A 13,072-nucleotide genomic window follows, 5' to 3' on the forward strand; every position below is an offset into this window, starting at 1 on the left:
GGGTATGCTGGAAGTCTTGGCAACTTGATTTGTTTAAATATCAAGTTACGCCTCAGAACCATCTGGGCTAGAATGACCTTATGTCTGATATTATGTGATTTTTATGAACAGCTACCTACAGGCCATACTGTCTGCGCCATCATGAGCCAGTGCATATTTCGTCTTTCTACTGCTCGCTCACATCCTTTGATCCATCTCCCATCTTCTGTTTCGCTTGCGCTCTGTACTCCTCCTTTCTTGTTGTTTTTCTTTTTTCATGGTCATTCTGTTGAGAGAATAGCTCACATTTATATGTGATTACAAAAAGGAAAGACTCCAGAGAACAGCTCTTTATCTAGGGCATATGTTCATCAGGGAGAGAATGGATTGAATTCCTGGTTTGGACAATGCCGTTCACTGCTGGCTCTACAAAAGAAATCAGATCAATTGTTTTCAATTCTATAGATGTTGGCTGCTATATCTATAACTTCTGTATTGTTTTTCATGCAGAGCACCTTCCTGTGTGTGCGTAGTGACTTGGTACTTAATGAGTTTATTGTCTGTAATCCCCATATTCTCATTAGTGTAACATATACCGACTATCTGTTCTTATATATAAGAGTTGTTTGCTGTATTTGTGTGTCTCTCCTTCTTCTCCCTCCCTCCCTCTCCCTCCTTCCCTCTCTCTGTCTCAGTGCCAGCGATATCGTGAGCAGGCTTCAGTGCTGGAGAACCAGCCAACGGGGACTTTTGTGTTGCAAGTGCATGCGGTGGATGCAGATGAGGGAGCAAATGGAAAAGTCAAATATGGCTTAATGCACAGAGACAGCGCCATGCCCGCCTTCAGAATTCATCCAGACACAGGTAGAGCGGCCACGGATTGTCTCAACTAAAATACATCTCAATTAGATGCAGAGCACGGAGTTTACTGTAGATAGACAGTGCTGCATTTTAATGCTAATTGACGGCTCTAATTCAACATTCAAGTTGAACTGTGATCTGTGAGGAGAGTTGCTACTCTCAAGATTGAGTCATATGCCAAAAGCTGTCTATCGATCATCATTTCATTTGATTTGGTCAAGCTCTGTGTGACTCTCCAGTGTATAAAAATAGTGACATAATGAAGGGAAAGCTGTTCTTAAATCCAAACACGTGGAGGCAACATATTATTCTGTCAGTTATTTTCTTTAAGGCTTCAGCTCTATTTTCTTCATCTCAAGATTAATAACAAAGTCACTGCACATGAAAACAAAGCTTGACTCACTCAGGAAAAAATATGTAATTGTTCACGTGTTTTCTTGATTCATGGGTGGATGGAGAGACAGATGGATGAATGGATGTATAGATTGATATAAATGTATTCACATGTGTGTGTGTGTGTGTGCGCGCACACACACACGCATGCGTGTGCGTCTTTGTTCTGTATTCACAGGAGTGATCGTGACAGCCAGACGGTTTGACAGGGAGCGACAGAGAGAGTATTCAATTACAGTAACGGCCACTGATTGGGCGGAGGAGCCACTCATTGGCATCTGTCAGCTCACCATCCAGATACTCGACCAGAATGATAATAGCCCGAAGTTTGAGAATTTGCGTTACGAGTGTAAGTGATAAAAAATTATGCATGCTGTAATACAGAAATTAGTGTTGTTAAAGCAGGAGCATAACTAGGCCCTTAAAAATGCTGAAGTAAAGAGACCGAGTGGTGCAGGGTTTATATGCTCCTTTTTTACTTTAATTTAGTAATTTGATTTAATTGAGGATGTGCTTTGGAGTGTGGATGCAGTAAATATGTAGCCTGTATATTGCTTTGTTTTGGGTAAATGAAATACCACTCATTCCCATGTGTAATGAAATGCATTTCTGTGTGAAAAATGGAAGTAGACACAACAAATACCTTGGTAATACCCTAAATCAGTTTTGCATAATGACCATTATCCATAATGCCCATCATGTTTTCCCTTTACCGACCATTGCGATCACCCTCATGTGTTCTGTTCTTTGACCAGCAAACTGTGTGCACATACATTATTTGTATCCCCTGTAGACTTTCTGAGAGAAGACACTTTGGTGGGTACCAGTTTCCTCCGTGTGGCAGCTCACGATGACGACTTTGGAACTAATGCAGCTATCACTTACTCCATGTCCCTGGAGCAGCCTGAGTACCTGCGGGTTAACCCTGTCACAGGATGGGTCTACGTTAACCAGCCCATATCACAGGTCAGTCAGCAGTTATTAGCAGCCTGCTCTCTCTCTCAGCCGACACTCACACAAACACTCAGAGTGTGCATCACATGGCGGCCTGTGGGTCTATGTCAACAAAGTTAATGAATAAGCCACCTCAAAGTGCCTCTTTCTGCTACTCCCAATCTAGGGTATGTGTACTCCCAGAGGTGCTGCTGCATGTGGAAAGACCACAAAGAAAGAAGATAGGGGGAGACTAATTCAGGCTAAACAAATTATTAAAAATAGATTCTGACAGCTTGTGATTCCTGTGGTTATATTTGACGACTACAGCTCTGTCTATCGCACTTTACTACACACTGTCCTGAAAATATGTTGAAAAAATCCCCCATCCTGCAGTTCCTGTCAAAAAATAAAGACATGATGTTTTTAAGTGTAGAGCACAGGTTTTTTTGAGAAGATAATCATTACAAACCAAGACATTTTTTCTATCTTGACTACTCTGGCTTTGATATAAGAGATTCAAGGCTCATCAATTTTAGCTTATTATCTAAAGCTTTGATAAGGAGACTGAAAGCATGCAGCTTGTATTTTGAGGCTGTTAATTGAAACAGTTTGGAGGCTGGAAGATTATGCATGCATCACCTCCACGTTTATTATTTTGCATCACATATATTACTGTTTTCACTTGAAAATAGCTACGATGATTAGCAAGATGACCACAGTTGCTGTTTTTAAACTAATTAATGCACTGTGAGTGTTTTACCATGTCAGTGATGTAACATGCTTTTTGAACATTTTGATACTAGCTGTAGACTTTCATGTTTTTTGCAGCCTATCAGCGATGTACCTTCTGTTTTCCTCTTCCACATATTCAAATGTGAAAGTTGTTCTTTGGCTTGAAACTTACTATAGCACTATAGAGCCGTTTATTATTTAACACGCTTTTTAGCGCAGTGGTGTTAGAAGTCTCTGGAAATTTTGCCGCTGACTTCATGCAAAATTGAAACTGTTAAGCCAAAAAACCTCGCTGAACAAAGCTGCTGCATATTTAAAAGTGGTTTCAGAAGCTTTCTGAATCATCCCGCAATCTTTTTTTCTGCTGTAACTAAGATTGTAAAAGCACTTCATTAAATGTTAACCATCTAAGCTGGCCTGAGACATTGTTCTATTTTGATTTTGTCATCACAGTTTCTTATCATAGTGAATAAGTATGAAGGCCAAATTTTCACACCTTTCTTCAAGGTTAAGAGAGCTGCACGTTTCCTCATTCACTTCAGTTGGATAATGAAGGGGACAGGGCATTGAACAACAATGGTTATTATGCACTCAGACAGTGCAGTTAAAACCAGCCTTAACACACTGTACAGCACAGCTCTGCAGAGAATTCAGTGGAGAAGATGGAAAAGGTTGCTGTGACCGTATCCAGGACATTTTATGGCTATTTTCTGGTTCAGATTTGACACTATTACTGGAAATTGAATTTTAAACCTTGGTTGGATGTTACCACAAAGTCAGTCAGTTAGTCATTTATTGTAAAAGCAGCAGCTGCTGGGTTCACATTGGACAGCACAGATTGCAATCTTTGTTCTCTGGTATCAAACTGTGGAAGAGTTGTACTTGTTCACAAATACTAATTGGATTGTCCCAGGAACAGAAAATGTAATTCTGAATGTTAAGTAAGATTTCTCTTTATCTGGAGCACAATAATAGAGTCGCTAGCCCACAATTTGCATTGATATAATAATGCAGCTGATGGCTTAAGCATTGTATCTTAACAATTGAATTCTTATTGGAGCAGTTTTTCATTAAGAAAGTGATATAAATATGACTTGCATTATCTCTTACTGCGAGTGGTTGAATGAAATTTCCTTGTGTGGGCAAAAAGAGACCCTTTAGAGGATTTTTTAGTTGTTTTTTTTTTCTTCACTCTGGTGTGAGTGTAATGTTGATGTTGTCTAATTTAGATAAACCAAATAAAATACTCTATTGATCTCTTCAAGAAATTTTCAGCTTTCCCTGCAGTGTCCACTTTGATGAAATACAGTTCCTTAGTCAAATTTACCCCCTTATTTCCTAGCGGTTCAATTATAGCACAATTACAAAAGTAGAGGAGCTTCTGTGCAGTCTGAATTATAGCTTAATACATCTCTTGTAAGGCCCACATTGCTGCCTCTGTTGTTTTTTCCCCAATTAAATGATTTCCTCAATGGAGTTAATGCAACAAGTTTAGGCACATGCGGTAGCTCAAAGTCAATACTGCCCATCAGCTGATCATGAGCTAATCACTCTGAGCGCCAGCAGCACACCTATTCACATAACAGAGAGGTCCATTTAAACACGCAGCTCTGCAGCCTCAGTGGTTATTGCTGCTATCTGCTGTCACTGGCCAGTTTCCAGCGGCCTCCTGCCACAGAGCAAGGTGAAGACACAGCCATGTTACTAAGATTATAGCAAGGGTTTATTACTTTATTTCACAACACATCAGGTGTTTAAAGGAGCTCTATACGATATTCAGAGAATTATTATAGCAGCAAACAACTATCTGCTACATAAGGATATAGTTGAGTTATGGCGTCCTGAGCAGAGAATGAGATCATCAAAGACGGCCCCTGATATGAGCCCCTGAGTGTGTATCTCGCTCAGTGACTGTATATAAAGATGGACATGTCTCCACTTCCTCCCACTGTACAAAACTTCAGTCAAAGTATCCTGCTGATTATGTTGTTTGGAGCCAGAGTTTGTGCTGTAGGGATCTCTGAAGTTTTCAGTTCCCACTGGCACACCCATTTGCAAGCAGCACTACTGATCCTGAGTACACTGATAGGCGCATACAGCTGTCAGTGCCAATGTTAGACCTCATTTTTTTATTGCATCAAATTACTATTTGTAACCAAACTTATCAGAAAAACAAGCATGTGAACATATGTCGACGTATCACAAAGATAATCTTTGGGAAAAATATATTGGACGTGTACTCTGATGTTAGTTTAGCCCATGTCCCATCAGGCGTCCCCATCTCCCCCTCTCTTTGTTTCATTAATCATAATAAAATTCAGATCACCTTGGTAGCCGAAAGGTTATGGTAAACGTCACAAATTCGCAATTTCTTCAGTTCGATTTCAGCCATGGCACCTGTGTTGCATGTCATACCCCTCTCTCTTGCCCCCATTACCTTTTGACTCTACTCTCTGTACCTGTTTTATAAGGGGGAAAATGCACCCGAAAATAAAATCTTTGGAAAAAATTTTTTTTAATGAAATTAGAGCTGGCTCTGAAAGTTCATCAGATAGTTGCTCATTAGTTGGTTTTTTTTTGTCAAAAGAGCTAAGTTTTAATCTGCTTATTATTTCGCTTGTAAATACCATGATAATCATTTTAGTGACTGAACTGTTACAGAGAACATATATCACGCGGGACATCATAGCGACCGACGGGGGGAACCGAAACACCTCTGTGGAGCTGGCAGTGACCATCACCAACGTGAAGAACCAGCCTCCACAGTGGGAGAAGGAGAGCTACAGTGTTGTCATCCCTGAAAACACAGCCAGGGACACACCAATAGTGGTACGTGTAACTTTGATCACTGTAACACTGTTTATATTAGCGCACATGTTGTTGAGCTGGATTCTCCATCTCTTGCCATTTTGATTTGCTGTAATTGAATCAGCTGAGTGTTTGTTTGCTTACTTCCCTGGATTAATTCACAGTTTGAGCATTATTCAGACACTGTGTTCTGTTTGTGCTCAAAACACACATTTTTAAAGCTTGTCAGTCAGTGCGCAGAGAAAACTGTAAAGGTGTTTTATGCCGTTTTGATGCTGTTGGAGAAAGCTGACATTGGATCGCATGTGCCAAGCAAGTTTCATGACTTCAGGCTCATTAAATCCATTCACAACATCTCCTTTGATGTGGGAAATATATAGCTGTCAATCTGGAGAGCACAAAAATCCCCCTTTTCCCAAGGTCTTGACAAGGGGATTCACTTCAAGATAAGAGGTTATCTCAGGGCTCAAGCAGTTGGTTTTACTCTGATCCTACTCTTTCTTACTCAGATAATCAATCATTGCAATAATATTCTTCAATATTTGACTAAATCTGTGCTTCCTCAGACTACAAACCACAAATGCAGACGCAGTTGTAATTTAGCGTGTCACATTTTACCAGATGTTACCTGCCCTACCTTAAAGACAATCCTTGTTAAGCGAATGGTTCAAAGATTCAGGAAATACAGTCACTTGCTCTTTTCCCAAGACTGACAGGATTGATACCACTCTCATGTCTGGACGTTAATTGTGAAGCTTTAGCCTGCAGCCGAGTATCTTAGCTCAGCATAAAGACCGCAAGCAGGGAGAAATAGCAAGCTTAGCTCTGTCTAAAGTTTAATAATATTTCTACTACCAGCTCTAGAGCTCACAATTGTATGCATTTTGTTTGGTTTCCTCCTGTTTCCAGTCTTTATGCTAAGCTTAGATAAAATCTCCTGGCCTCTCATGGGGTGTCAATATACTCATTTCACTCTGCAAGAAATCAAATATGTGTATTTCTTCCAAAGATGTTGAACCTTAAAGCAGAGAGTTGACCGAGATGTGAATGTCAATCTGTGGCATCATATGGGTTGAGTGAGTCATCCACATGGGCTTAAACTTGAAAACAGATTCCCTCTTTTTTCTGAAAGCACTTTTTGACCACTTGCTCAGTTTAGGATCATTCTCTGTTTTTTTTTTTCTTTGTTTGGTTGGTTGGTTGTTTCAAAGTCAGTCTTCACCAGCTTTAACTGAGATACTTTAAGAAATCCAGCATTAAGCCAAGAGAAATAATGTTCTAACTTTCTCATGCTATTCAGACAATCAAGGCGACCTCTCAGCTGGGGGACCCGAGGGTGACCTATAACCTGGAGGATGGGATGGTCCCCGAAACCAACATGCCAGTTCGTTTCTACCTTTCCCCCAACCGTGAAGATGGCTCTGCGTCCATTCTGGTCTCAGAGCCGCTGGACTACGAGACCACACCTCTCTTCTCTCTCCGTGTTCGAGCGCAGAATGTGGCCGCAGTGCCTCTTGCAGCGTTCACTACAGTTTATGTCAACATTACAGGTGTGATTTGTTCTTTTCTCACCTAACTTTTTCTTTGTTCTTTGATGTGAAACTAAACTCATCAGACTTTATTGTCTCATTAGCAGATTTTATTAATATCCTTTAACTGTGTGTTCAGATAATCATCTTTTCCACATTTCTGTTTTATAATGTATATATATATAGCAGATAATTAAGTGTGGTGCCTGATAATTAAATGTGTTAAGCATATAAGACGTATATATGCTCTACATAATTACCAGATTATTTTTTTTTGAGAATTTGATTCAATTTTGTTTTTCAGCGTATGTCAAACACAAAACTGATTTATTTATCTTAGGTTTGACAAACATGTAGCCAAAGGATCATAACTATCTTTTAGCTGTTAAGTACATTGTTGAGTTCATCTACAGGTGACAAGAGGTCCAAGAGGTCCAACATCCAGAATGCTCATCTCAGCAGCTACAGTAAACAGTGTTGCATTCGTGTTTTTTTTTCTTCAGAAAATCAAACCTCTAAATCTTTAATGTGCACAGTTACAGGGGCTACAGCTTTGGATGCCAGAGAATGTATTACCTGCTATGTGGAAATTAACACATTGTCAATTTGCTACTGTATCCCTTTTCTCTCCTCAGATGTCAATGACAATGTGCCATTTTTCACCTCCTCCATCTACGAAGCTTCAGTCACAGAGGGAGCTCAGATAGGAACTTCAGTTCTCCAAGTTTCTGCCCATGACAAAGACCTCGGTCTTAATGGAGAGGTTTGTGGTTATCCATTTGTGTTGTGCAGCTACAAAACAATTATGAGATTTTCACCCACCTATAGATTTGGGTTTTTTCCCTTGCGCGGAAGTTTTTGTTTTCCAGAGTTGCCAGAGTCTTGTAATAACCGTGACTGACTTTGACAATATCAGCGAGATAGAGTATCGATCTAATTTTGCCTGTAATGAGAAGACAGACTCTGAGAGTATGATAGAGACCTCCTGACATTTTCAGCTTCAAAGCCTTTAATTTTTGCTATTTCTGCAGGTTATTGCTTGAAAGAACACTGTGGCTTAATTTTTTTAATTCCCTGTGCTCCGCAGATCACTTTCTCTCTACTGAGTGACAGCAGTGGCGACCACCATCTGTTCCGCATAGACCCCAAACTTGGGATCATCTACACAGAAGCTGTGTTTGACCGTGAGGCCCGGAGCTCCTATTTGCTGGAGGTTCAGTCAGAAGATGGTCAGGAGTCAGCGCGACCTGGCAAGAACAAACAGGCCAACTCAGGTTCGAAATTACGTCAATTTTAATGATATCTTAACTTTTTCATTGAGCATAACATTGCTCATGCATTTATATTTTTCTTCATGTCATTCCATAGGAGCAGTTTGACATTTTTTGAGATACACTCGCTCTCATGTCTGCAGGTTAGCTAAGCTTAACACAAAGACAGAAAAAACAGAGAATGTAAAAAATGCCCCTTTGCTACCAAAATTAACTTGTGCACAGGTCAACCACACAGGTAAACAATAGAAAGCAGCAGGAACACGGGTCTTTGAAAACTTTATTGAGGTTACCTCTCTTTATATATCTCTTGCTTATTCAGTCTCTCTATCAATCTCAGTGCAGACTAATTTGGATTGATGTAAGCGCTGCTTAGGAGGAGACGGAGGATAATTAATGGCAGCACATCATTGCATGTTTCCAGTAATGGAGCTGAAATTATCATGTTTACCCAGGTGTTGTGTTCCCATCAATGCCGATTGGAGCTGGAGGCAGTTAATATGTGTATATGTGTCCACTGCAGAGTCATTTGACCTGGCTGTGAATGCCAACTGTACGCATTCTCGTGTCATTAAAAAGCTAGATGTTAGCGGGTGTTAGCAGGTTTTTTGTGCAGTGGGAATTAGGCTTAAGTCTGCCTACAAGCTCCTCTAAAGGCAACACAACCCAAGGTAAAAGAACAAATATTTATTTTGCATTAATGAACCAAAACACAAACCTTTTGAGTTGTTTCAAAGAGATCTGTGACTAAACAAAAATCGTACTTAATTAAATAAGTGTGTGTCTCACAAACATTCGATTTTAGCTATTTGTTTGCCTTCCTTTCTTCCATTTCTCTTCTTGTGCTCTGACACACAGCAGAAACTAGGGTGAAAGTTGCTCACCTAAGGCCCAACGTTGATAGACGGACAACCGTTGGCATGGTGTGTCAGGGCTCAAAAGGTCTCAAACTAATATGTGAAACTTTTATTTGCTCAGTTTGTACGAAAACGTGTTACTAGACCAGGCCAGAAAATAGTCAGGCATATAGCAGCCTCTAGCTTAGCATTAGCTATGTTGCTAGCTTTGCTTAACATTCACTATCCTGGTGGCTGTAGCTTTATATTTACCACCCAGATATGACAGTGGCATCATTCTTCTATTGGCAAGAAAGTGGATAAGCATATTTTTCAAAATGTCAAACTATCCGTATAGACAATTCTAAACCCAAGATGACAAGCATTCAAATAAGACGTTACTTTGGTCCCATTCCTTTTTTTACCCATACATATCGTTGTTTTTTCATTTCTTTTTCATTCTAAAAGACTGTCGATTTAACTTTGAGGTGACCTCTGGCTTTTATATTATCCCATCCCCTAAAAAGCAACATTGTTCTTTCCCTACAAGCCTACAAGGCAATCCTGGAAACTATGAGGAGTTCGTCCTCTGTGCTCTGTGTTTCAAACAGACTGCATTGGCATGATAGTACATTCATTTACACCTTGGGATTGACTTTGAAAAGTGGATATTAATTGATTTAGTCCACTGCCATGACCAGACAGCCTCACTCTCTTCCATGTAGAAATAGCTCAGAGATTTCTTGGTACCTGTCTGTTTCCTCCCTGTTTTTGATTTTCCTTGTTCAATATTAAACGTGTGCTGCCTGTGTTTGTTTACATTGTTCTGCTTGTGACATTTTGGCATTTGTCATAAAACCTCAGCCCGTGCTTAGTGATGTAACATGGCAGGGGTTTTTCTTCTTTTTTTTCTTTTTTTTTGTTTTTACAGAAATGGGTCCTTTGCAAATGTTTACGAAGGAGGTATTAGGGGTAAAGGGTGATGTTTTGGAGCAGTAAAGCCTTCTCTCCAGAGTTGCCAGGGCTGCTTAGCATTTGTAATGAGCCTTAGCTGTGTCTTGGGTTATGAATCTCTGCACATCCAGAAGGACTCATCTCCTCTGCAAACATTACCTGTCTCGCTGCGTCACCTCTGGGATACACCAAGAGGAGGAGGGAAATGTAAAAACAAGCCGGGGAAATAAAGCCACCCTCCACCGCTGTCATCTCTTACTGCAGCAGCTCCAAATTAGCATGTCGCCCATGTGTTCTGTGAGCAGATAATTTACTCTTTCTAACTAAAGAAATAAGCAGCGTAATGAGGAGGGCACCGATAAGACACAAACACTTGTCATCTTATAAATATTTAACCTTCCCAGCAGAGAGGTTCTTTATCTACTCTGCAAAAAAAGCAGCTTGTTGAAGAGGTTTAGCCCCATTACTGTTATTCTTTCTGTTTAAAACAGTTGCCCCTATAAGAACAATAAACTGTTGACAGAATGAATAATTTATGTAATTACATCACATATTTATGAGTAATGTTTTCTCTGATTTCCATGTCAATGAGGCACATTGCGTTCAGTTAAGTGCCTCTTCCCCACTAAACAATGACAATGAATTGTAGAATCAATAAACAGATGGAGGAAGAATACACACATACCCTGTGTGTGTGTGTGTGTGTGTGTGTGTGTGTGTGTGTGTGTGTGTGTGTGTGTGTGTGTGTGTGTGTGTGTGTGTCCGTGCGTGCGTGCATGCATGCTTCGCCTTTTAATCTTCTGGCATTCTGTCGTTCTTGCAGACACAGCGTATGTGAGGGTTTTCATCAGCGACGTCAACGACAACAAACCAGTCTTTGCTCAGCGACTGTATGAAGTCGGTGTCGACGAGAATGCAGATGTGGGCCTGGCTGTTGTCACTGTTAGTGCTAATGACGAGGATGAAGGTATGCTTGATGAGGCGGCAGACTGAGGAGGTCCCAAGGAGATTTTACCGATGCCACTTCCCAGAATTAAAGGTTAAAGAAGCAAGCCAGCCAGAACCCATATAAAAGTTTCTTGTGAAACACTTTGAAACTTCACACAAGTTTGCCAGATTGCACTTTCTTTATTTCTCACTCTCTTGAAATAACAGAAGTATTTTGGCAGCCCATCAGTCAGTTTTTCCTGCAGTGAATTGTGTGCCAGGTACACACCTTTTATTTGCAAGATGCATTTGTAGCAGAATGCATAAAGTGACCCTGCGGGCAGTCTTTCCCAATCTGGCTTGAGCTCTGCTCAGATCGCACTGCTGAAATCATGCAGTGTGCTGGATTTAGCAGTAGTCATTTGAGTGCTTGGTAATGCACTGTTGCACATATGTTCCAAAAAGACTGACACGCTCCCACACAGTAGGTGGGCGGGATTTAACCAATAAAGCAGTTGCTCATCCGCCGTACAGCGGTAGCCTAAGATCCCTTTATCAGGCATGTTTAGGTCCGTTAATCAAGTATTTATGGCGAGCGGGGGTGCAGCTTAAGCTGGGCTGCAGCACTAATGATGAATAGCTGTGGAATAACACCAACCCCCAACATTAAAGTTGCAATACTGTTGCACTTGTGTCTGAGAGGCTACGCTCAATCTGTCTTGTTTAAAAACCAACACCCTGGGCCTGACTGCTGTAAGCCTGCCGGATCCCTGTGGGAGGCAGGGAGCACTTTGTCAGCTAGGGCTGTGTTAATAGTACAGATTAGTGTATTTACATGGGATTTTAGCTACTTTAACCCAACAGGATGATTGAAAACGAAGACTGTTCATTCCAGAAGATTATCTTATCTATTCCAATGTTGAAGCAGTAGTGTGGATGGTCTCCATGGAGACACAGTAGATAAGTTCGGATATTGACTTTGTCTTTACTGAACTACAGCCCCCTGACCCCTTAGCCCACCCCCCACCCTCTTTCGGGCCTCAAAATCATTCCCTAGAGGGCACTATTACTGTATGCTTCTTTTTCCTCTCCTGCTCTCTTTTACTTTATTCGGCACTCTATTTTTAATTAGTATCTGATTAAAGCCAAGGAGACGTGCTACAACGTTTCCATTTAATTAAGCAATCAAAACAAGAAAGGGAAACATGAAAACCTACTAATGCTCAGGTCTTGGAGGAAATGAGGTGTAATTCTCTGGTGGTTACGCCGTTCTGTTATTGCTAGAATGATAGTGCTTCTGCATAGAGTAGGAAAAGGGACGATACTGAATTATTCAGCAGCAAACTGCTATAAAGTCCACTACCTTTTTAAAATGTTGCTACACTTGGGTTTCACCTCAAGATTTCTGTAACCTTGTTATGATAACAGTTTATTTGCAGGTGTTTTCACATTCCCAATCATGCATTTTTTAAATTCCTGCTGCAGGAGCCAATGCCAAGCTGCGCTACCAGATTACATCTGGCAACAAAGGTGGTGTTTTTGACATCGAGCCAGAGGTGGGGACGATCTTTATCGCACAGCCATTGGACTATGAGCAGCAGAAGAGATACAAGCTGCTGGTCCTTGCCTCTGATGGGAAGTGGGAGGACTACGCGGCCGTGGTGGTTACTGTGGTCAATAAGAATGATGAGGCACCTGTATTCTCCATGAATGAGTACTATGGATCAGTCACAGAGGAGCTTGATGGGTCACCTGTCTTTGTACTACAGGTGAGAGGTTGAGATGATTACTGCCAAGACGTTTTACACTGCAGGTTTTTCATTTATGACGGTAATCCATAGATCTG

General features: G+C 40.8%; 1 protein-coding gene across 3 annotated transcripts in view; it reads left to right on the forward strand.

The window, feature by feature from the left end:
• LOC121950393 (neural-cadherin-like) overlaps positions 1 to 13,072 on the forward strand; it is a 95,314-nt gene that overhangs the window by 53,357 nt on the left and 28,885 nt on the right. For all 3 annotated transcript variants that reach the window (XM_088080040.1, XM_088080039.1, XM_042496378.2), the window contains 9 exons: positions 675 to 843; positions 1,412 to 1,582; positions 2,027 to 2,199; positions 5,563 to 5,730; positions 7,010 to 7,259; positions 7,874 to 8,001; positions 8,326 to 8,512; positions 11,123 to 11,266; positions 12,712 to 12,995. In XM_088080040.1, coding sequence (XP_087936166.1) covers positions 675 to 843; positions 1,412 to 1,582; positions 2,027 to 2,199; positions 5,563 to 5,730; positions 7,010 to 7,259; positions 7,874 to 8,001; positions 8,326 to 8,512; positions 11,123 to 11,266; positions 12,712 to 12,995 — 1,674 coding nt within the window. The remainder of the gene's footprint in view (positions 1 to 674; positions 844 to 1,411; positions 1,583 to 2,026; positions 2,200 to 5,562; positions 5,731 to 7,009; positions 7,260 to 7,873; positions 8,002 to 8,325; positions 8,513 to 11,122; positions 11,267 to 12,711; positions 12,996 to 13,072) is intronic.

This window comes from Plectropomus leopardus, chromosome 7 (genome assembly GCF_026936395.1).
Source record: "Plectropomus leopardus strain MGB_pleo_1.0 chromosome 7, ASM2693639v1, whole genome shotgun sequence".
NCBI lineage: Eukaryota > Metazoa > Chordata > Actinopteri > Perciformes > Serranidae > Plectropomus > Plectropomus leopardus.